General features: G+C 46.2%; 1 protein-coding gene across 2 annotated transcripts in view; it reads right to left on the bottom strand.

The window, feature by feature from the left end:
• Positions 1-3,852: 3,852 nt before the first annotated feature.
• The window catches only part of LANCL1 (LanC lantibiotic synthetase component C-like 1 (bacterial)), a 17,409-nt gene continuing 241 nt past the window's right edge, over positions 3,853-21,020 (bottom strand). Inside the window, exons 2-9 of one of the 2 annotated variants that reach the window (XM_009887572.1) lie at positions 20,830-20,947; positions 13,052-13,259; positions 8,987-9,122; positions 8,521-8,667; positions 6,237-6,419; positions 5,636-5,812; positions 5,271-5,343; positions 3,853-4,352 (exon numbers count right to left, since the gene is read on the bottom strand). In XM_009887572.1, the coding sequence (XP_009885874.1) occupies positions 4,276-4,352; positions 5,271-5,343; positions 5,636-5,812; positions 6,237-6,419; positions 8,521-8,667; positions 8,987-9,122; positions 13,052-13,259; positions 20,830-20,947 (1,119 nt within the window). In that variant the 3' untranslated portion in view covers positions 3,853-4,275. The remainder of the gene's footprint in view (positions 4,353-5,270; positions 5,344-5,635; positions 5,813-6,236; positions 6,420-8,520; positions 8,668-8,986; positions 9,123-13,051; positions 13,260-20,829; positions 20,948-21,020) is intronic. The other variant, XM_009887573.1, reaches the window with a different exon arrangement.

The raw sequence follows: 21,020 nt of genomic DNA, 5'->3' as shown, positions 1-21,020 counted from the left end.
TTGCCACCTGCTGGGGGCACACAGCCCCTTTCTGAGACCACCTCCACCCACGCTTCAGCAAGGGGTGTCCCCAAGCCAGCTCCCCTGCCAGGGGCAAGCCTAGCTGGGCTCCAGCATGTTTCCTCAGGTGCTTATTTTGGGCAGATCTGCGACCTCCTGCTCTCTTGGATTTTGTCTTCAGACATTTCGTAACATTACGAGTTGTAACTCTTGGGGTTTATAATTCCTGGTCTGGGTACTGGCCTTCGGTTCAGGTTTCTTTCCCAGGTGCAGCTAAAGGGATGTGGGGGACACTTTGCCCAAAGGGCTCAGCCGTTCTGGGCAGGAAGATGCGAGGAACCCTGTGGTGTTCTTCTCAATGCAAAAAATTAATTAAAAACCCCCCAAATCTCTTGCAACAAATCAGCTGTACGTGCTGGGACCTTGTTGGCCTGGAGCAGGACTTGTGGTCTTGCTGGGCCCAGCCACATTCCCTTGGGTGTAGTTACCATCAGAAAACCCCACTCAAATTTGGCCAAGGTATTATGCTGTGGTGGAAAAACATGAACAAAATAAAAGAGGGGTAGGGGGAAAGGCGAGATAGTGGTGCAGAGGGATGGAAGATGAGACGCTGGAGAGAAGCGAGGTCTGGCTGGATAAATCATGTAAATGAAGCCCTTCACCAGCAGCTTTGTGCCCTATATGACCGCTTCTTCTACAGCTGCTTTTGTGGTATCACACGTGGGACACGCAACTTTAACTGTCCATCTTGCCCAGCTCTATGCCTGTCAGATGGGAACACCATCCCTGTTGGGGGCAGGAGGCTGAGCTGGGGTTTGTGCTTTTTCCCTGTCAGCACAAGGAGGACATCTGCCTACTCTGAAGTGGTTTCAAAGTGAAACCAGTGTACATTAAATGACTGTAGTGGCTGTCTGTAAACTAATTTATCAGATGAGCTGTGTGTCCGACTGCTAATGCTATAGGGCCTGAGGACCGCATATGGGGTGGGGTTGTTTTGGAAACATAGTATTAGCCATGGATTTAGCATCAGCGCTGGTCGCAGTTTGTGGGCATTTGAAAAGTTAATATGCAGGAATGGGAAATGAAATAAGTTAGGTAGAGGCAGCAATAACATATCTGTCCCCTTGCACTGTCCCTGTGTCACCTCTTTTATAGCTGAAGCTGCTGTTGGCTCTTGAGAGCTGAAACCGCAGCAGGCTCTTGGGGAAGATGCACCCCTACAGATGATGTTTGGTTAACAGTATTTGGGACATTTTTCATCTTAGTGATCACACTGGTATACACAGGAGGTGAACACAAACTGAGCCAGATGGCACTACATTCAAAATGTTTTTTACTTATTTCTTGGGAGCATAAGGCACTTAATTTTTTTTCAAACAGAACACTGCCATGGACAAACATAACCATAATTGAGAACTAAGTGCTAAATGTCTACACTTCTGATAAAAGTCCCTCTCGGGTAGCTTGTTGAAGCAGGAGCAGTTGCATGTTTTCAGGCTTTGTCTTGCTCCTGGTCCCTCTGCTTAGCACAAAGATAGGTGGAAGTGAGCAGCACCCCCCTGCGTGAGAAATGAAGGGCAACCAGAGAAACTCTGCACGATGCTTCTTTCCCATCCTGATTGTTGGCCCTCCTCCCCAAAAAGCTTTACCACAAACCTTAATAGAAATGGAAATTGTAGAAAACCAAGCTGTATAGGACCTCAAGCAACCTGATTTGTGCTTGTGCTGGGGAGCAGGATCACCTTTACCCATACCGCTCCTTACAGTCCGGTCTTAAAACTTCTGGTGCTGGACAGTCACAGCCTCCCACAGGCAGCCTGTTCCTCCTTCCACTGGGGAGGAGGGTGATTTTTTGGGAAGATCCACATCCTCTTTCTGGTGGCCAGTGCTGCACACAGGCATATTTAGGTGCAATTAAGACTAACCTGCAGGACTGTGGTCTCCAATGGAAGCCACAGCAGGAAGGACACAGCCTTGAATGAAGACAGCACTGCAAAAGGATGACCTGGGAGAAAAGCACAGCCTGCGAAGGAAAGCACACAACTGGCCTTGATGGATTGGAGATGGGGAAAAATGTGAAATACTCTTAACGCTTGCGGGGAGGGGGGAGGGGGGAGAGGGCAATGAGCCTCCAGGAGCCACCAGAGTGGCTGTTGTGGCATATCTTGATCTCTTCAGACACAAATCCTGGTCACAAAGTGGAAGGTAAAAATAACGCAAAGCTTGTTCATTTCAGCATTTTTATTAAACAGTGCTGCACTCAGCAGTTGTACACCACCCCCCGACGATCCCCTGATCAGTGTACAAACCCTGGGATGTGACGCTGCCATGACACCAGGCTGCAAGAACCATCTCCTTTACTGAAGCAGTGCACAGGAGAAACCCAGGCTCCGAGCAGTGTCCCTACGCTGCTATCACACCAGCAAAGCTGGGAGGTAACTTACAGGAAGCCTCATGTACTGCAGGATCCCACACCCCAAGCTGTTTGATTAGCCAAATCCTGCTCTCAAGACTGCGCTTCCCCCTTTCCAGTCACCTCCCTGTGTTGTTTAGGCCCCGCGAATGATGGGGGATGACCACTGCTGAGTTTGCATGAGCTTCAGGCTTCTGACAGGGATGCCTACCCCAAAGCAGATGAGCTGTTCTGAGCTTCAGGCTGTCTTTTAATGGACTTCCAGAAGCACGTGATGGCAGCAGGAGGCTGGGCTGTGAGGAAACAGGCAGCCTTCCAGGAATGGTTTCTACTCTTTGCTGGAGCAACCCATCCAGGAGGTTCTTGAGGGTCTGCCTATGCCGCTGTGGCTAGATTGCCTTGTGTTCAGGCACATGTGAGCTAGCTGTGTTAGTGTGGTGGGTTTGGTTCTCCTGCTTCGCTATTGCTCGTGCAGTGGCACAACGGCTTGGAGATTGCCCATGCTGCCCTGCAGCTGCTCGCCTGCTCTTAGGTGGCCTGAGGCACTCAGCAACTGAGCCCTTAGAAGATCAAAACCCACGTTCACTCTTGTGCAGGCTGAGGAGCTGCCCTCAATCAGCACGAAGCGGTACAGTTGCAGTAACTTTCACTGCACACTGCTCATGCTCAGTGCTAAGGAAGTGGTTACAGGGTCAGTTCCCTAATTGCTGCAAATTATCGCAGCATCAGCTAAGGACGGAAAAGCAGATTTATCCCTTCCAAGTATCTAGTCTGCTTGACAGGTCAAAGCTATTTAACCTAGGGCAGATTTTCCAGTTGGGTAGATGCGTGGTCATGTATCAAACTACAAGAAGCAGTAACAAGGCAAACAGGTGACTCAAATTATCCAGGTTCAGGAAAGCTTGTAAAACTAAGCATGTAAGCAGCATCTATACAGGTAACAGGTTACACACTGACACAACTCAGTGGAATACATTTCTTTTCCCGTGCTGCTGCTGGCGGGCCTGACACCACCTAACACCTATAATATTCATACACAATTTTAAATAAAGACTGCAAAATAAACTTTCAAAGCTATACAGAAGAGACTACACCAGCAAGTGCGCTTAGCTCACATTTTCCATTAGATGATCACTGGACTTTTGCAAGGTTTAGCATAAGATGGCAAATAAGCACAAAAGCTAGTGGATTATTTGTCTGTCACTGGAAAAAATGCACAAAAGAGCTCTACATAGGCTTTGCCTTCAAAGAAGACAGGTGGAAATTCAGGACACAGCTTTGGCATGTCAGTTCCAGCTGTGCCACTTGCACTCTGACATTAAAAAAACCTATATAAAGACTCCACAGTCCATCACATCCGCTTCATGTGGAGCAGCCCGGCTACTGAACTGACCACTCCCTGGGTGCTCAGAAAGAAAACACTTAAAAGCAACTTGCATGGCAATAGTCTCAGTTTTTCATCTTTTGTTTTCTAAAGGCAACTAAATTCCTGCAACTATTTGTCAGCACAAAAAAAATAAAATCATATGGCCAAAGTTACATTCAATAGAAAACTTTCTCCCAGGAAATGGGATACAGAAAATAGCAAAACTCTATAGCCAATAAAATACTGTACATTTTCTCCTTGCTCCCACCTGCAGCCCTGCGTTTTTAGGAGACACCAGCAAAATCTGCATTCTGTCTTTTAAATTGAAACAATGCAATGAGATGACTAGAAATATTAGAGAACTCAACATGCCCTCAGGAGGATGGATTTATGTTCAGTTAGGTGAACAACGACGAGTTTGGGAGAAGGAGAAAGCGGCTTTGAACTGCTTTTCCAAGTGCAGAAGGATTCAGGCAGGAAACTGCCAAGCTCAGATTTAGAGTTCAAATGCGGGGAACTTGGCCTTGGTTGGCACCAGCAGGTCAGCAAGAAAGTAAATCGTTCCAGCCATTCCTGTGGATAAAAAAAACCACAATGTGCTTCAGAGAGATTCCCTTTGGGGACCCATTTTATCAATTATCCAGGGGGTGAATGAGTCATGAAGGCAGAATAAAGGAAAACGTTTTCAGAAGGACGTAAATAATTTCCAAGGTCTGAACCCAGGTTTCCCAAGCAACTTCGGTACTTCAGTGGGGAGAGCATTTTGAAGTTAATCAAATGTTGAAAAGTGCCTTGGAAAACATGATGGGTCTTCCCCCCTCCAGCTCCCTCCCTTCTGCTTTACCTGTCCACAGGTTTAACAATCTGAGTATCTCTGCAAAACTTTGGACCCTGTGACAGTGATGCCTTGGGTCCTCACTCATGTAACTGCCCTTTTTCCTTGGCCTGCAGCAAAGTTAGAGAGATTTACATTAGCTGAGGAACCTGCTCTTTCAGCAATACCTGCTGATGGCAGATTTTGGGGGAGCCATTAGCAGGAGCCACAAAGTGCCATAGGAGCCAACAAGACCTACAAAAGCAGCCCCATTTGTTCCTCATCCACCTTTGGAATGGAACTGGAAAGCCCATGAAGGACTTGAATCCTTAAAAATGGCCAGAAAAGAGACTGTCTGAGAAGCCAGGCTACAAATTACCGTAAGGTAGACTTTGGCCTGTACCCATTAAAGAATTCCCCTTGAGACCTGCATGTAGAATCTGTGCAGGAGGCCCAAGAGGACAAGATGCTCCAGCTCAGACATGAGCCTGTTAAGACATGAGCCTGTGTTACAAGAAGACTGTTTCCGCAAAAGGGTAAAAACAGTGAAAGCAATTTCCTTCCCATCCTCTACACTGAGTTTTGCAAAGACTTCAGTGGAGTCTGTATCCGGTTTTCCTTGGTGCTGGCCTGGCTCAGATCCAAGAGCAAAACATAAGCATAGAAATGGAGGTTACCTTCAAAGAGAGAGAACGGCGTGTCTGGAGTCCGGCACCCATGTTGACCATAGCTTAAACACCACTCTGCAAACTGAGAAAAGACGAATAAAAAATTCATGTAAATTTTGTTAAAGACAGGTCTTAAAAAAAAAAAATACCATCCTCAACCTCACATTATCCCTTGTAGAGGATGGTTCCTGTAGGATACTCCTTCTGTACAGGCTGTCAGACAAGTGACTGCACTAATGAAGGACTATTCTGGTGGAGCTGATCAGATCTAGCTGCATCTCTGCCACACTAGAAATTAGGTTTCAAAGGCAAAGGTGATGACATAAAAGGCAGAAGTGAATAATCCCCTCTCCCTCCCTTACACAGGTGCTCACCTTGCAGGCCCTGTACAGGTATTTCATGTTCTGAGTGAGGTTGTACAGTGCTAAGAAGCCGTAAGCATTTCCAGCTGTCCCGTGGCACAGCCCGTAGCCTTTCTTCAGTAACCCATGCTGCCAGATCACTTCTGCACACTGCAGGGCATCATTTAGATATTGCTGTTCCCCAAAGACCTGCAGAGACAAGAAACATTCCCTCTTGCTGAAGCAATTTCCTCCACACAAAGAGCATCCCTGTCTAAGTGGGGAGGCTTGGGTTAATTAGTTTCTCTCCTACTAAAGTCTTAATGCTGTGACTTTGCGTTTACTTTAAAGGAGGATGTTCTTGATATGATGAATGGGGCTGTTTGACCATTACTTCGCACACAACTAGTTGTCACCATCAGCCACCTGCAGCAGGATACCCCACACAGCTGATAAGTATTTTCAGAAATATTTTTTTAAAAGACTAACTTCCGTTGCAGTCTGGTCCCTGTGGGGTGATTTAATTGTAACAAGCCATCCTACTCTCAGGTAGGGGGGGTCACAACAGAGTCTTCTCCATGATGAAGTTTCACATTTAGCGGTTCCCAAAGGGTCTTTGCAAGATTTTTGGTACCTTGTAGGCCTGGACAAGCATGTAGATAACACCTGGTGCCCCATGGCACCAGTGGACGAGTAGGTCTCTGGTGTCATCGATGCATGGAGGGTAGTTGCCAGATGGGAACTTGAGCTGGCAGACGTAGTCCACACTGGGTCTGACTGTGTTGTGCAGTTTTACTTGGCTCACTCCAAGGCCAGGCTAAGAAAGAAAAAGCGTTAAACCAGGGAGAATTACCATTTTGCCTCTCCCTAAGAGACCCAAGATCTGCCTTTCCAGAAACAAAGCCAACTATGGCCATGTTCCCTCTTGCTCCTTGTAAATGAAGTAATTTCTTTGGTCCAGGCTTTCATGCACCACAAATACCCTCTTGGCCCTAGGCTGCTCTGCCCTTAGGCAGGGAATTATTTCCAGTCATGCCCTTGCATCCCCTGAAACAAAGGCTGCCCCTAAGGTGTCAGCTGGCTCTCTAAGCAAGAGCGCTTGCTGCTTCTTTTCCTGAAGATGAGTAGGAGTATTTTCAGGTACCCAGAGTTGAAGTAAAGAGATAAACTGTCTAAAATCAGTATTAAGCATGAATACCAGGAATGATTCCTAGCATCTAGAGTATCTCAGCTCTGAGCTGCTGGGCCAGCCCAGCTGGCGGGCTGTGATGCTGCCTTTTCACAGATGTTTCTGGGTAATTGCAAGGGGGTGACTTCACTGATGACCTCAGAAGCGCGGGAGTGGCTTCAGTGTCCTCTTCCAATGGCACTGCCCCACATGAATCTGGGCAATTCTAATTTCCCATGGCCAACTGCAGTGAGCACTCTCATCTAAGGATCACACTGTTCCCAGGTTGATAACTTGAAAATTAAAAATCAATACTTGTGCTGTAAAACCATTAGAGATAAAAGTCCAATGTTCTCCTCTCCATATTTCCCTCGTTTGCTTCCCCCAACGCTTTTTGTACATCATGTTGGGCTGATCCAGGCTCCTTTTACTTCATACGGCAGAGAAGCATGAAGCACATGCAGTATTTTATGGGAGACTTACATTTAAAATTATTTAAAACATCAGCCTGGGAACAAGCTCAGGGACTTGGTGCAAATTTGGGCTCTCAGTACACTGCTGTCTCCTCTGCTCCAAACTCGCTGCTCTGTACTCCTGGGCAATAATCACCTCGCATCCTCTGCTTCCAAATCTCCTTCTGCTTAAAAAACACCAACCACCCCTTCCTCTCTGAGTCACATAAGAGGGTTATATTCACAGGAACTCTGCTTATCCTGTATATGGGCTTGAACTTTGAGGGTCCTGAAGGAAAGCTGAAGTACTTGAAACCTGGTGGCTTTTTTTCCATCTGTTGTGAGAGTTGGGTCTTATAAAAGATATCATCTATTTCTATGAAAATTGCTATGTTAAAATAATCTGTGTTGCCCAGTGGGTGTCCTTAATGCTTTGAAAATGCAATGTTATTTATTGCTGTTATTTTTCTAAGAGCTTAAGCACTGTAAATTTATACACAAAGTGACCTACATTGGGGAATTACGACCCTCATTTCAGAGTTGGGGAAGGGAATATTCCCATAGCTCCAGTAAGTTGTGCAAAATTGTGAGAAAGACAGCATCAAAGCAAAGGTGCACCGCAGCTCCCAACCTCTTGTCTTGCCCTGCTTGCTTCAGGCACTACAGAACTTAGCTGCTTTGTCAAAGTCCCACTTCTTTCACATTTAGATATAGGCCCTGATTTGGAAACAAAGGCATTTCCCACTTTCCTACTATGAACACATTCTCTTTCACCATGCTTTTCTTACAGAAATTCTCACTCTGTAATGATCTGAGATTGCCCCAAGTAACACCCTCAAAAAATGCAGGAAGCCCACAGATACTAACAAATAAGAATACTTTATAAGCAATTAACGCCAGACGGGGAAGCTCAAACCTAGCTGACTTACAGGGCTTTATTATGTGAAACTGCCATTCTCCATGGAGAAAGGGAGAGGAATGTGATGTGCATTATACCATTCCTCTACCGTTCTCCATGGAGGTGGCAAATTCTCCTTGGAGAAAACCTTTAGAAGTGGGGATGCATGATCAAACACAGGAGTAAGTCCATCAGACAAGGAAACCTTTAGAAGTGGGGATGCATGATCAGGAGTAATCAGACAAGGGATCTTGCCCAGCTTGACATCACCAAGAGCCAATTCAAATCATAGGATAGGATAGGATAGGACAGGACAGGACAGGATAGAACAGAATGCTCCTCCTTGTTCAAAGAAATGTGAAACAGCTGCTAAAGGCTCCCCCCCTCCAGTGCTTCTTACCTGCATTAGATAGTAGTAAATCCCAGCCAAACCATGGGCTGCCCCTACATAGTACTCCTGGTACCACTCATACATCAGCGGGCTTTTAGCTGTGAAGTTCCTTCTTTTGGCCAAGCTCTCTCCTGAGGCTACAACTGCTTCACAGACCTGTGGATGGGAAGAGATGCAGGTGAGGGAAACACTGCTGTCTTGGACACAGCACAGTGAGTATCCTGACACAGAACAAAAGAGTATTTTCTGCCCAAGCAGAGGGAAGACTGTGGGTGAGTACCGCCTATGGATTGCTATAAATGGATGGCAGGAGGACGTGTGGTGCTTTGTTCCTTTGGAAGAAGAGCAGCAGGGATACCATGATGTGGTTTCTCCCTTGTTGGCAGAGTTCTCTACATCTAGCATTGATTTTTACCTGCCCAAAGATGAGCCGCATGGGAAGAGACAGCTAACAAATCAGCAGAAGACACAGTACCTGCTGAATGTGACTTTGAGGGATCTTTTCCTCTCCAAAGTGCTTGTTCACAAATATCAGTGCATAAAGATAGCCCATGCGCCCGTACAGCAGTTCATCTGGCACTCGTGGGTCAAGCTTGTGTAGATGGAGCAGACTACAAAGAAAAAAATCACATGGAGGAGATTAGAGGATGCTTAAAGCCATGTAACCAAGCAGTGAGACTGGAGCTCAAAACCATGATTCATTCCTGCGTGCTGCCAGCACCGTGGGAGATGTCAGGGCAGTCTCTGGGCCTCAGCACTCCAGCTACGCAAGGTGCAGAATCCTTCTTTCCCCTCTGCTTTTTGTTTGTGTTATTGCTTTAGTCTGCTCAGCTCTTCACAATGCAGTTGTACCACGCGCTTGGTTTTGAGCACCAGCTCTGGGAAAGCTACTTGTGGGGAAACCTGGAATATAGGAAACAGTCAGCAAAAAGTTGCTGACTGCTCAGGAAAGGCTGCCCACCATTACCTCCCTGTGATGCTGTTGGCACGGCAGACCCTCTGCCAAAAAGTGCTATTTTCAAACTAAACTGCTATCTGTTTTAATTTGGCTGCTCGAGGAATGCTAGAAAGTCAAACTAGTGCTGATGCTATGTGGAAAAATATCACTCCTTATGCTCAGAAGTCCTGATAGAGAAGCCCCTTTCTCTCCATGACTGTAAGCAGTCAGGGCACACTGTCAGTGGAGAAAGAGGTGCCTTTATGAGCTAAAAATCTAGGTAACAGGTGGGGAGAAGCAGCTGGAAATGTTTAACATCAAGCCTCTGTGGCACATGTAAGAAATCCTCTCTAGAGAGAGCTGACAGTGGTCAGGGCAGCTCAGCAGAGTGTGAGTGCTGCGGGTTGTCTGTGCAATCCCACACTGAGGACAGCTTGGCTGGCACCAGGCTTTAGCCTGCAAGTGCAGAGCGAGAGGTCTGCAGAAGTCAGATATTTTCTTTGCTGTTTTCCTATTATCACGCTGCAAAGTTGGTGATATTCCTGTAGCGCTAACAGAGACTGACGGCTCTTCGCACTGGTGCTTTGTAGCCCAATTCACTCTCGATACAATTTTTCCTTTGTTTTGCCTCTCATCACAAGCAGGGATGTGACTGGTTTTGACTTTATTTTTCTGTTCACCCCTGAGACAGCAATCTGAAAAATGCCATCACTTTTAAAATACCAGCATAAGTGACTTTGCAGCTGTTCCCTCAGCTGCTCCCTGCTGTGGCTGCAACAGGGAGAGGGCGAAGAAACCAGCCAGGAGAGCTGTGTCTATGCAGGGCTTCCCTGTCACAGCAGCAAGAGGAGCAAAAAATTTGCTGTGGCAGCCTTTGCTCCTGGGCAGAACAATGTGTTGCAAAGAAAGAAGCAACAAAATGTCCGGAGTACCCTCAGAGCAGAGAGAGGATGCTGGGCTGTGACTCCTTATGGCAGGAAACTTTCCCTTTGCACTGGACTCAGTGAGCAGGGATGTTAAAGGAGAGACCAGCGTCTCAAAGTGGATTGGCCTCATCTCCTCATGTACCACTTGAGATATGCATTGCTCCATGGGGGAGACTCCTCGCACATTTAACCCAAGAGACAGACTTTACATCCAAGACTAGCAGTTCCTCTCGAAGCAGCGGTCCCTTGTCTCAGCTGCGTGGGCTGAAAGGAAAGCCCTGCTGCCTCCTCATGTCCCCTGCCCCCCAAGTACAAGGAAGGCAGATGAAGAGGAGGGTTTCCAAGGAGGAAAACAATGTTTTGACACCTGGATTCTGCCCAGCAGCAGGCTGGGCAGAAGAGATGATGGCTGGTGATGTTGTTCAGCTCTGAGATGTCAGGGAAATGTCAGGTGCAATAGAAGGAATGGATGGGTGGATAAACAGTAATACCCACAGTGGGGATTTTCTGAGGTCCAGATGTGAAATCTTTTCGTGGGGAAATACAGAGCAGCTGGAGCTACTATTCTTGCTCCTTATGCATTACTGCTTCTACCTCTAGCTGCTTTCCCAGCCAGGACAATCAGGGGAGGAAGCCTGACAGCAGTTTCTGCTGTTTTTGAAATGTGCGTGAGGGCTGCATGGCATGTGTGCAGCAAGAGATGCCTGAGATGCTGCTGGACCAACTGCATGCAGAATGCATTTCTCAGGTGCAAGGGGGTAAATCCAGGTCCCTGAAGGGAAGAACCACTCCTGCTCACACATCAGCCTATTACCTCAACTGTCAAAAGCCAGTAGTTGCTGGACAAAGGGAAAGCAAGGCAGCTGTACAGCAAAATTGGATTTTTGTATGCCACTGGCTCTAAAAGCAAACCTTTAACCTTCTGAATTGGTGGGAGACGGCAGGGAAAAGAGGACTCCTGGAACACGGCTCAGATTTTCACAGGCTCTTGGAAAATGGTCTGCTCTGAAATGCTAAGTCTCTCCAGAGCATAAAAGCACATCTATTGGTCATGAACTCATTTAGGCCAAGAGCAAGGAGCTAAGAAAAAGCAAGCTTCTGCCTCTTCTGCAGGTAAAACCTGGATGATGGATTCTCTCCTTGGGCTCTGTAAAAATGAGGTACTTTAAAATTAGACTGAGAACAAAACAGAGAGAGGCCCTCAGCTGTAACAGAAGTGTACTTGCACTGCATAACTTAACAACTGTTCTGTAACTAAACAGCATACTCAAAACCACTTCAGAGTTTTGATTAAGGGAGCTATTTCTCAAAGAAATACTCTCTTTTTAGAGTTAGCATGGTCAGGCTAACTGCTCTGGGAACTGGTGGCAGAGTAAGGACAGTATAACTGTTCCTTTGAGAAAGCCTTATTTTTCTTTTTTCCTCCTCTCAGATGTATGAAGAAACCAATTTCCAAGGCTCTGCCTTTATTATGCCATTAGATGGCAGTGCAGAATTAATCATGAGTTTCCATTCTGCCACAAAACTGTAGGCAGAACAGGAGGGATGCCGGGAGGGGACAGCTACAACAAGAAAACATGAATCAGGGATTTTTCACAACTTAGGGCTTATGCATTGACCACAACTGGCGAGTACTGTTTGACAGATTAGTTCCCTTTTTGTTAGCAAATATATTAATCATAGTGAGATTCACCACTTTGATACAGTAATGCTAAGCAAAACCCAAACCACAGATTATTTCAAGAATAAAAGAGAGTTCTGTCCTCAGACTGATGGTATCCACATAAACCAGAAGCTGTTCTTATTTAAGAGAGTGGGAACTTGGTGTCCAAACCATACAGGCACCTCTGATTGCCACCCATGGCTTTTTTAATTGATATTACGTATCACTTTCTCATGGCTGTTAAAGGGCACACGGTGTTGCTATGAAGTGTCAGGAGTTTTGCCTTGGTTTTGTGCTGACCACATGTAAATGGAAGCTCTTTACAGTGCTGTTTCTCACCTTCTCAAAACTGATCTCCCTTAAGCAAGAAAAGCTTTCAACTGCGTCTCCTTAACTTTTTTCCTTCCTCTACCACATGCTGATTTGACTGTAGGACTGCTTGTTTGTCCTTTTCTTGTCTTAAGTACCCAACAAAAATACATTTGAAAACAGTTGAGGAAGGGCAGGAAATAGAAATAAATGAATCATAACCAGCTGCATTCAGCAGTTGAAAGGGATGCTGTCAATCTCACGTTTAAGGCAAAGTCAACTAACAAATAGCAAGTGGACACAAGTGACAAAATTAATCTAATAATTCTGCCACATTTCTCCTTTTCATCAAAATGGATGTAAAACTAAATTTAAGGGATCTGAAAAAATAGCAAACATCACTTTCCGGGTTTTTTAAATTTTGGCATTTTTTTCTTCCTGCGTTTATTGGAATTATTTTTAAGATGGTAATACCAGCTGAACAACATCCTTGCTGCAGGCTGTCAGACAGGCGTGTTTGTCCTTAGGACAGCTCTTTCCCCAGGGCAAAACAAGTTTGCATTGCCTTGCTAAGTTACTGGATTATGCCTCACATAAGACTGCAACAAAATGTATTCAGGCTTGGTGGAGAGTGCCCAGTACAATCCCAGACCAGCTCTATGAGCAAGAGGACCATTAGGTCAAAGATATAACCAAGCATTTTACCGAGTGATGCAGTCTTCTGACTGCTTCTGGTTCTGCAGTTTGTGGTAGACGACAGCAGCCACTGCCAGGGGCCCAGCATCTCCACACAAGAAAGTGATGGATCGTCTTGTCAGACAGCTCAGGCTCTTCTTCACGTATTCGTGGGCCACCTGAAGGTAGGCTGGGTCTCCATACACATCATACAGGTGCAAATACAGCAAAGCAATGCCTGCAAAAGGTACATAAAGGTTGCTCCCACCAGAAAAGTTCACCCTTCCCGCTTTGCACCCTGGCTGTTTTAACAAACCTAAAAAACTGGCCCTCAGCCTCATCTAGGGCATAAGCCTTCTAGACAGGCTTCTCGGGCACATTCAGGGGCATAACCCGTAGTTACAGCATCCACAGCTTCTTTTCCTGCTTTGTGACCTCCTTGTGCCTGATGCTGCTCATAAGCGGACTGCAGGTCAAGACAAACAGCAGTGTCTGACCCAGGAGGTCCTGAAGGACAGCAGAGCTTCTGAGACACAGGTTACATACAATTTTAGTAGCAAGGCGCGAAAGATGAGACTTAGACAAACCCACCTAAACCTACCAACTGTAACTGGGGCTGTTGCTAAACAGTGGAGGAAAAAATAAATATCACCTTTGGGCAAAATGGTACTTGTGGCAGAGCAGGGCTGAGTTGTTACCCTATCTCAATTATTTTTTCCCATGCCAAGAGGTAAAGGGTTGGGTCACTTAGCTTGGATTGAATTTTTAAAAAAGTGACATGTCATCGGCACTGAGAAGCATCACTCTTAAGACATCCTGCTTGGGTCTTTTTTTTTTTTTTCTGTCTTCCTTCCCACTGGGAAGCAGCAGCAAGGTTGTTACAGTTCCCCGGACATCATTTCCTGCAGCTGAGCAGGTCCCAAGCCCTACACCAGGGACTGGTGCACCCTTGAAAAGAAAGGGGCTACCCAACTCTCCTCTGCAGCACATCATTCATAAGCTCAGCCCTCATCTGAAACATAAACAGCGACCTGGAACACTCAAAAAGGCTGCATGGTCCTCCCTGGAGGTTTTCAATGGGCTGGCCAGCTACAGAAACAACTCCCCTACAAAGCAGTCACATCAATTGCTGTCCTTTGCCTCTGTCTGCCCTGTAATCACCCAGCTTTTGAAGATTTTAGTAGGTAACTAGGGAGTCCTCAGTAAGTCTGTGTCTGAAAGGTCTGCCGCATTTGAACCATCCTTCTGATCTGGAAAGCATTCTCAAGCATGCACTGAAGAAAGCTACTGGCCTACGTCACTTAAGAAAAGCTTATTTCTGCCCTTACCAGTAACCACATCTAAGAAGACTCAGGTCCAGCGTTTAATCCAGAGCCAATCTCTGCAGATTTTGATGTGGAAAGGTGAGGCAGGGGCAAGCATGCTGCAAAATTACTTTCCAAGGTACTGAGGACAATTTTAAATTTAGATCGTTTTCTCATTTTGCATAGGTAATCTCCGAACCTTCGTGCTACAGACAATTCAATTCCACATGTATATTAAGGGCAATTTTCCATTTCCTGCTGGAGCTAATAACCTTGTCCTCTGTTTAAGCAGTTCCAGAGAGAGTTCAGATGTACAGTGCCATCACTCAATTCTATAAGGATGTGGAGACAAAGCCCTTCTTTAAAGGGGAACCCTCCTTTTCCACCTAGCAAATGTCAAGTGACTATCTTTGATTTATTTAGCCCCTACCACAGTTTTTAGACTTTAATAGGCCTGATAGCTCTCTGAGCACAACTTGCACTCTTGACTTATCTGCTTTAATATACAATTTTTTGCTTTGTAAGTAGCTTCTATTCCCACTGCCATCATACCACCCTAATTATGTACATAACTACGATGCTAAGACCACTGTTAGGATTGAATCCTTGGAAAGTTAATGCCTCAGCATTGTTTTCCTCTGACTTCTTCGCCTCTCCTCTTTTAAAACATTTCTTGCTCCCTTTCCTCCCAGGCCCAAGCATCTTTGGAAAAGACTCCAAAAAACCATTGACCTGTACTAAAGGATGGAAGGGAGGAGTTGCTTCCCCAAATAATTAATTGTCCCTTATTCTTTAAAACCCAAAGGCCCTATAAACTGAATCTAAAGCCAGTTTTCTCAACTCATTCCTGAAGGAATTCATACTCCCAAGCTGATCAGAAGGGCGCAATTCAGTGCTGCCTTCGGCCCGCTGCTTGCTCTGTTGCTACCTGTGAGCCTGAAAGTAGGGAAGGCCAGCAGAGGAGGGCAGGCCCACGCATAAAGAGGCAACGTTTACAGATGTATGTAGGGGGATACAAAATGCAGTCACCTGGGTGGGGAAATATCCTATATTGACCTGTGTGCCCAGATGTAGGCAGCATATTTCAGAGGCAGTGCAATTTGGAGACAAGAGAGTTCCAATTTGATGAACTAGGCAGTGTTGCTCTGTAAAAGCTACTCCACAGCTCTGCCTCACTCGCTCTCCAATAATACCTTCCTCACCCCAACTGACCGGGTAGGGTTTGCTGACTGACCAGGTGTTTGTTTGGCCTGCTTTAAGTGCTATACAAACATGGCATCATCTGTCAAATGGGGCTAGATAAGCAGTGGATCAGCTCCATTTCTGTGTGCCCTGGAGGTCTGTGTTCAGTGTCCCAGTTGGAGATGTGACCCATTTTTGTGACCTCTGAGACTCTTGATTGTTTGCAGCAGAACTGCCATGCAGCGGCTGCCTGTGGCCTGCTACTGCCAAAGGTGTTTGGGCTTTGTTCTGTTTATTGGTAACTACTGGACCTTATTCTCTGTAGTTTTTCCAGATTTCAAAGTTGTTTGCTCCTTGCAGTGTGAGGCCTGCTGCATAGCCAGATGTGACGGAGAACGCATCAGACATCACCTGATGGTGGAGGACTGCAGTGAACACAAGTGTGACAGCATATCCTTTAGCAGTGCTCTGATGACTGAAACTGCCATCTCTAGCATGCAGAAAGCCAATGCACTGGAGTATTAATGCCCGAGATGCCTGCTCACTGCAGGCAATAAGGAAGCAAAAATCAATTCTGCATGTGTCTCACAAAGCCTGTTTATTCGACATCTTCAGTAGGACAGTAAACAACATCTCTCTCCTCTTGCCATTCTGTATTAGCAGTATTGCAAATGCAGAGGGCTGCTTTGCCTTAGAGATTTCTTTTGAGCAGGGCAGAAGAGGAGACTTAAATGTACATAGTGGAAATGGAATTGCTTGCACAAGTTGGCTAGTGCTGATGACCCTGACTTTACCAACCATTGCTTTCAACAGTGCAGACATTGCTGGAAATACCAGAAAATTTCTGGCTCGAGAGCTAAAGCACTGCAGCAGGCTGAAAAAAATACTCGTCCATATGACCATTCTGTTGATCAAAGAGAAGTAAAGCTGTGCCTCAACTTTCCTGCAAGCTTAGACTGTTGGATTGCACTACCACTGCAAACAGTTCTGCTGGTGGGAGAACAGCGGTAGTGAAACAAAGCTTGCCCTTCATGCTGAATACAGTGGATAAAAGCAAGACGAAGCACTGCTTGGTGTCAGCTCCACTGCAAGTCTTCTTGCTGAGAGCACCAGCAGGGATGTCCATTAGACTGTTCTGAACATGCCTCCTGGTCCACCAGGAGCTGACCTGCAACGTGGTCCTTTCACGAAGGATGTTAGGCTGCCACAAGAGGAGATTTCTTGACCTAATTTGGACCAGTTCCAACCCGCCATCTACAGTAATAAAGAGCTCAGAGATCTTGCATTGACCCAGGGAAGTAAGTCAGCCAGCACCCTCAAAGCAGGGAGTCAAACACAGAGGGAAGAAGCGGAAACCTATCTATGCATGTGGTGATGAAGCCTGATGGTTTCTAGTGAGAAACCTGATGTCATTTTAATGAGTCAGGCATGGGGTCAAAGTTACAGAGGGGGTGACATAGCTTTACTGCCCAGCTCAAAGGATAATAAGCATCTTTCCTGGTGCAGATGCATGCGATGTTATCTTGTGCTCATAAATGTATGCCAAAGCCATGCTGAATAGGACAGTGAGAAATCTTCTCCAGAGGACTGTATCATCCCACGTTCAGAACTGTCTGGGGAGCCACAGGTGCATTTTACTGCAGCTTGCCTTCCTAGTGCATTGTGGGACATGGGGCATTTCTCAGGATGCCTCAGCTTCTCCAGCCTTAAAGCCTTGGTAACAAAGCTTCTTTTGTAAAACTTTTTATAAAAGAAGCACCACCACCCTCCTCTTCCTCCTCCCCCCCAACCCAAACAAAAACCAAACAGCCCAGCCCAAACCAAAGCTTCCCATTACCTCATCACAGAATCCCACAATAGGTTAGGTTAGAAGGGATCCATGGAGGTGATTTGATCCAATCCTCTGAAAGTAAGGCCAACTTTAATTTTACATCCCATTGCTCTGAGCCTTGTCCAGTCAAATACTGACAATCTCTAAGAACGGAGATTTCACAAAAACTATCCACCAAGCGCTTGGCAGGAATGTGGTTTACGTAGGTGACACAAGGCACTCATTCTCCCTCATCAAATGCAGCCTCACTGCCTCTTATTCTGTAGGGGTTATCTAAAGATTTCTGTTTTTCTGAACAGAATTCTCTTAAGGAGATATAAGTTCTCTGGGTTCGGAGATCAGAACTAAGATACTGCACTAAAGTGAATGAAAGTGTTTTTTGCAGAAGCTTTCCTGAACTGGTATGGTGTGAATTTCTATGCATTCTTAAATGGCTTTTCTTACATTTGGCGTGCTTTTTGAAGAGTCCTTTCAAATGGCAACTCAGCCCTGCTCCTCATCTTCCTTCACCAACAGGCCAGCCAGAAGCTGTGGGTGGGGCAGGCCAGCTGGACTCACCGGTCTGTTTCAGAAGCCCTGGAGCTTTGAAAGCCATGACTATGACATTGCTAGAGAAGGGAACGCTTGCATGGGAAACAAATTCCAAAGGCACGGCCGTAATGTGGAAGAAAGGGAAATCTCTCCCTTATATCCTATTCAGGTGGCAGATCACCTTGTAATCTTGGAAGGACACAACAGTCCAGCAGTCATCGGACTCAGGAGCTTCCTAGCTTCTGCGGTCAGCTAAGAGGTCACAAGAGTGAAGTCAGTCTCCTTCCATTCCCTTTCCATCCTCTATGCTCCCTGTCGATGTAGTCTTTGGAGCAAGCCCTCTTGCACTATGAGAAATACTAACACACACGTATGTACTCTTCGGCACCGTCATGCTTATCTATTTGAAAATGGATGAGGCAGTTGTACTTCTGCCAGATTTGAACTGCTTCCAATTCAGAATTAGCTTACGGCAATTTACCTTCCCTCAGTCAACACTCCGATACCAATGAAACAGATTAAGACCACAAAGGCTCTTACAGCAGTCTAGCTAAACTGATTAAAAGACAAAACAGAACACAACAGCCGAGCCTGGTCTATACCCAGGCACGCACGAGGTGTTGCCTACGGGACCCTGATCTCTACGGGGAACTGAATGAAACTGTAACAAGCCAATTCAAATGTGTTTTGAGGGCATTCAGCCGTATGCTGGATAATCTTGATCCAAAGTGTTTTCACTGCCTCTGAGCTGAAAATGTAAGTCCTTCCCTCCCTCTGCTCCAACTTCACATGCCGAGAAGCTGTGGCTTCCCTGGCACAAATGCAGGCCGGGGGAACAGGGCTCTGTCAAGTGTGTTGGGAAAGAAACAGGCACCAAAGTAAAATGCCAGCATATGCTGTGTATTACTGAGTGTAATGTAGTACACTCAAGTACGTTACATTTCACGCAGAGTTTGCGCTAAGAGAGCCGCATTTCAAATCTCTCTTATTAGCGGCCACAAGAGTGCGGGTTGATTTCAGACTGCTGGGCAATGATTTACATGAGAAGATACTCAACAAGCCTTTTCTGCATAAGCAATTACAGGAAAAAGCTGCTGTCTTGGCCCAATTAATTTTGTCTCTGGAAACCAGCACTGAATAAATTAATACAGCTAGAATTAGAAAAGAAGGGAGGGTGACAAAGATACAGTGTAATATCTGCAAACTTCACTTTGCTGGCTGTGACCTGCAGGAAATCTGTCCATGGGTTTTTTCTAATCCTATTAGCCAAGGCGAGAAGGTTGTGTGCCCAAGGAGGAATGATTCCTGGGAGGAAGAGAGAAGAATCCCTCTTGAGAAACTTCCTTCCAAATAAAAACAAGCTGAAATCCTACCAAAGCTCCCAACCACTGTTTCACAACTGCAGTAACTTTCCAACACGAAGTTCCTTAAGGCTATCCTAAAGAAGGGAACATGGACTCTGGGGAAAGGTGTTTTACCTTCTCCCCACAGACTTTCAGGGTACTCCTAACATCAGCTAATTGTCCTCCTGCTTTATCTCCTGAATTATTCTGGCCAGAGGTAGACTCCACCATCAGGCCAAGTAGCACCCCTATGACTGAAGGCCATCTTTACATCTCGAATGTTTTTCATCCAAGCAGACATCAGAGCAGGATCATACAGACTGGAAGACTGAACCTGTCTCCTAAGGTGAAACCAGCCAGCACTGAACAAAAATGCATAAATTCACAGGCATCAGCAGCAGAGTGCTGCCAGGCAGCAACTGATGAAATCAGTGCTCTCCCACGCTGGAATTTAATACTGGCATCCTAGAATTTCTTATGAACTGCTCTAGAGTGCTCTCAGTGCCTACCTTACTAAAATTTTTAAGCAGGCATTTCTGGCATTGCTGTCATTAAGCTGCAATGTTATTTTAGCACCAACACAATGAACACCATTCTCCCAAGCAAGCTGGTGGCATCAAGTACGATAGCATCCAAGCACAAGCCAGCCACACCCAGATTATAATGCAGAAAGTTGCCATTTAGGATTGTAGTGTACTGCCAAAAAAAAAAAAAAAAAAAAGGCAACAAAAAATCTTGCAGCAAGCATGAGATTAACTGCAACTACCCCAGGGTCCCTCCCTAGAGCCTGGCACAGTGCAGAAGGCAGGAAAGCTGACAAAGCACACAGCAGTAGCCAAGGATGAGGCGGCAGAGAAAGGTGTGTCCTCCCTGGCTCCAGTACATAGGAATAGGGAGGGGGAGGCAGGGCACGTTCCCAAGGAAGGAAAACCAGCTTGAAAATGCAGAACAAGAGAAAGACAAGCTCCTGGAAGCTTTGCACACGAGAGTTAGTGTGAGGAAGGCTTCCATCCTTCATTATACTCACATTTGCATTTCTGCTCCTTCCAGCAGGTACTGGAGCAGAACTAGCCCTGGCTAAGTGGAGGGGCACTACCTGGGGAACAGGAATGGAGCAACCTGCCAATCAGACAATGTCATAAGATAAAATTCAGCCCAAACAGAAAAGACAGACATTATCTCAGGCCATAAGCTCACCGCTGCCACATGCAAGGACGCCTTGCAGGTAAATGACCTACCACGCGCATCTGCCTACCTCACAGAGCATCACCATCCCCACCACGGCCAGATTTGGAGCCAGTCCCTTCAATGGTTCCCACATCTGCTCTCAAGCAGGTGTTGGCCTTCTCTGTTGCATAAGTTTGGCACTATCAACCAAGAGAAGACCCAATCCTGCCCTGCAACGCCACCATCTTCCCTCTGCAGCTTGAAACCTGCTCCAAAAATGGGGAGTCCCGAGAAAGACAGCCCCTAGTTTTAATGGATTAAAACATTTAGAAGAGGCACCATTCTTGACAGGGATCTACTGTGATCATTCAAACAGCCAAAAAAATCCCCCATGGTTTGCCTTGGCCTGACCTATACATCTGCTCCATCCGATCCCATGGGGGGCCCTACCTGCCCAGCCGGTGTATGCCGTGCAGTCCTGCGGGTCGGCAGACTTGAGGCCCCTCTCCATCTGCTGCAGCAGCTCCCTGATTTTGTTATTCAGCCGCTGCGTGAATTCTGGGGTCAGCTGTGGAGAATAAAAACGACAAACCACCACACCTGAAGGAAACACCGGCAGGCAGGCGGGGGGGGGGGGGGGC

Source organism: Charadrius vociferus, unplaced genomic scaffold (genome assembly GCF_000708025.1).
Source record: "Charadrius vociferus isolate BGI_N301 unplaced genomic scaffold, ASM70802v2 scaffold136, whole genome shotgun sequence".
Taxonomy (NCBI): domain Eukaryota; kingdom Metazoa; phylum Chordata; class Aves; order Charadriiformes; family Charadriidae; genus Charadrius; species Charadrius vociferus.
The sequence above is the reverse complement of the archived record's forward strand: the minus strand, read 5'-3'. Positions and strand labels throughout refer to the sequence as shown.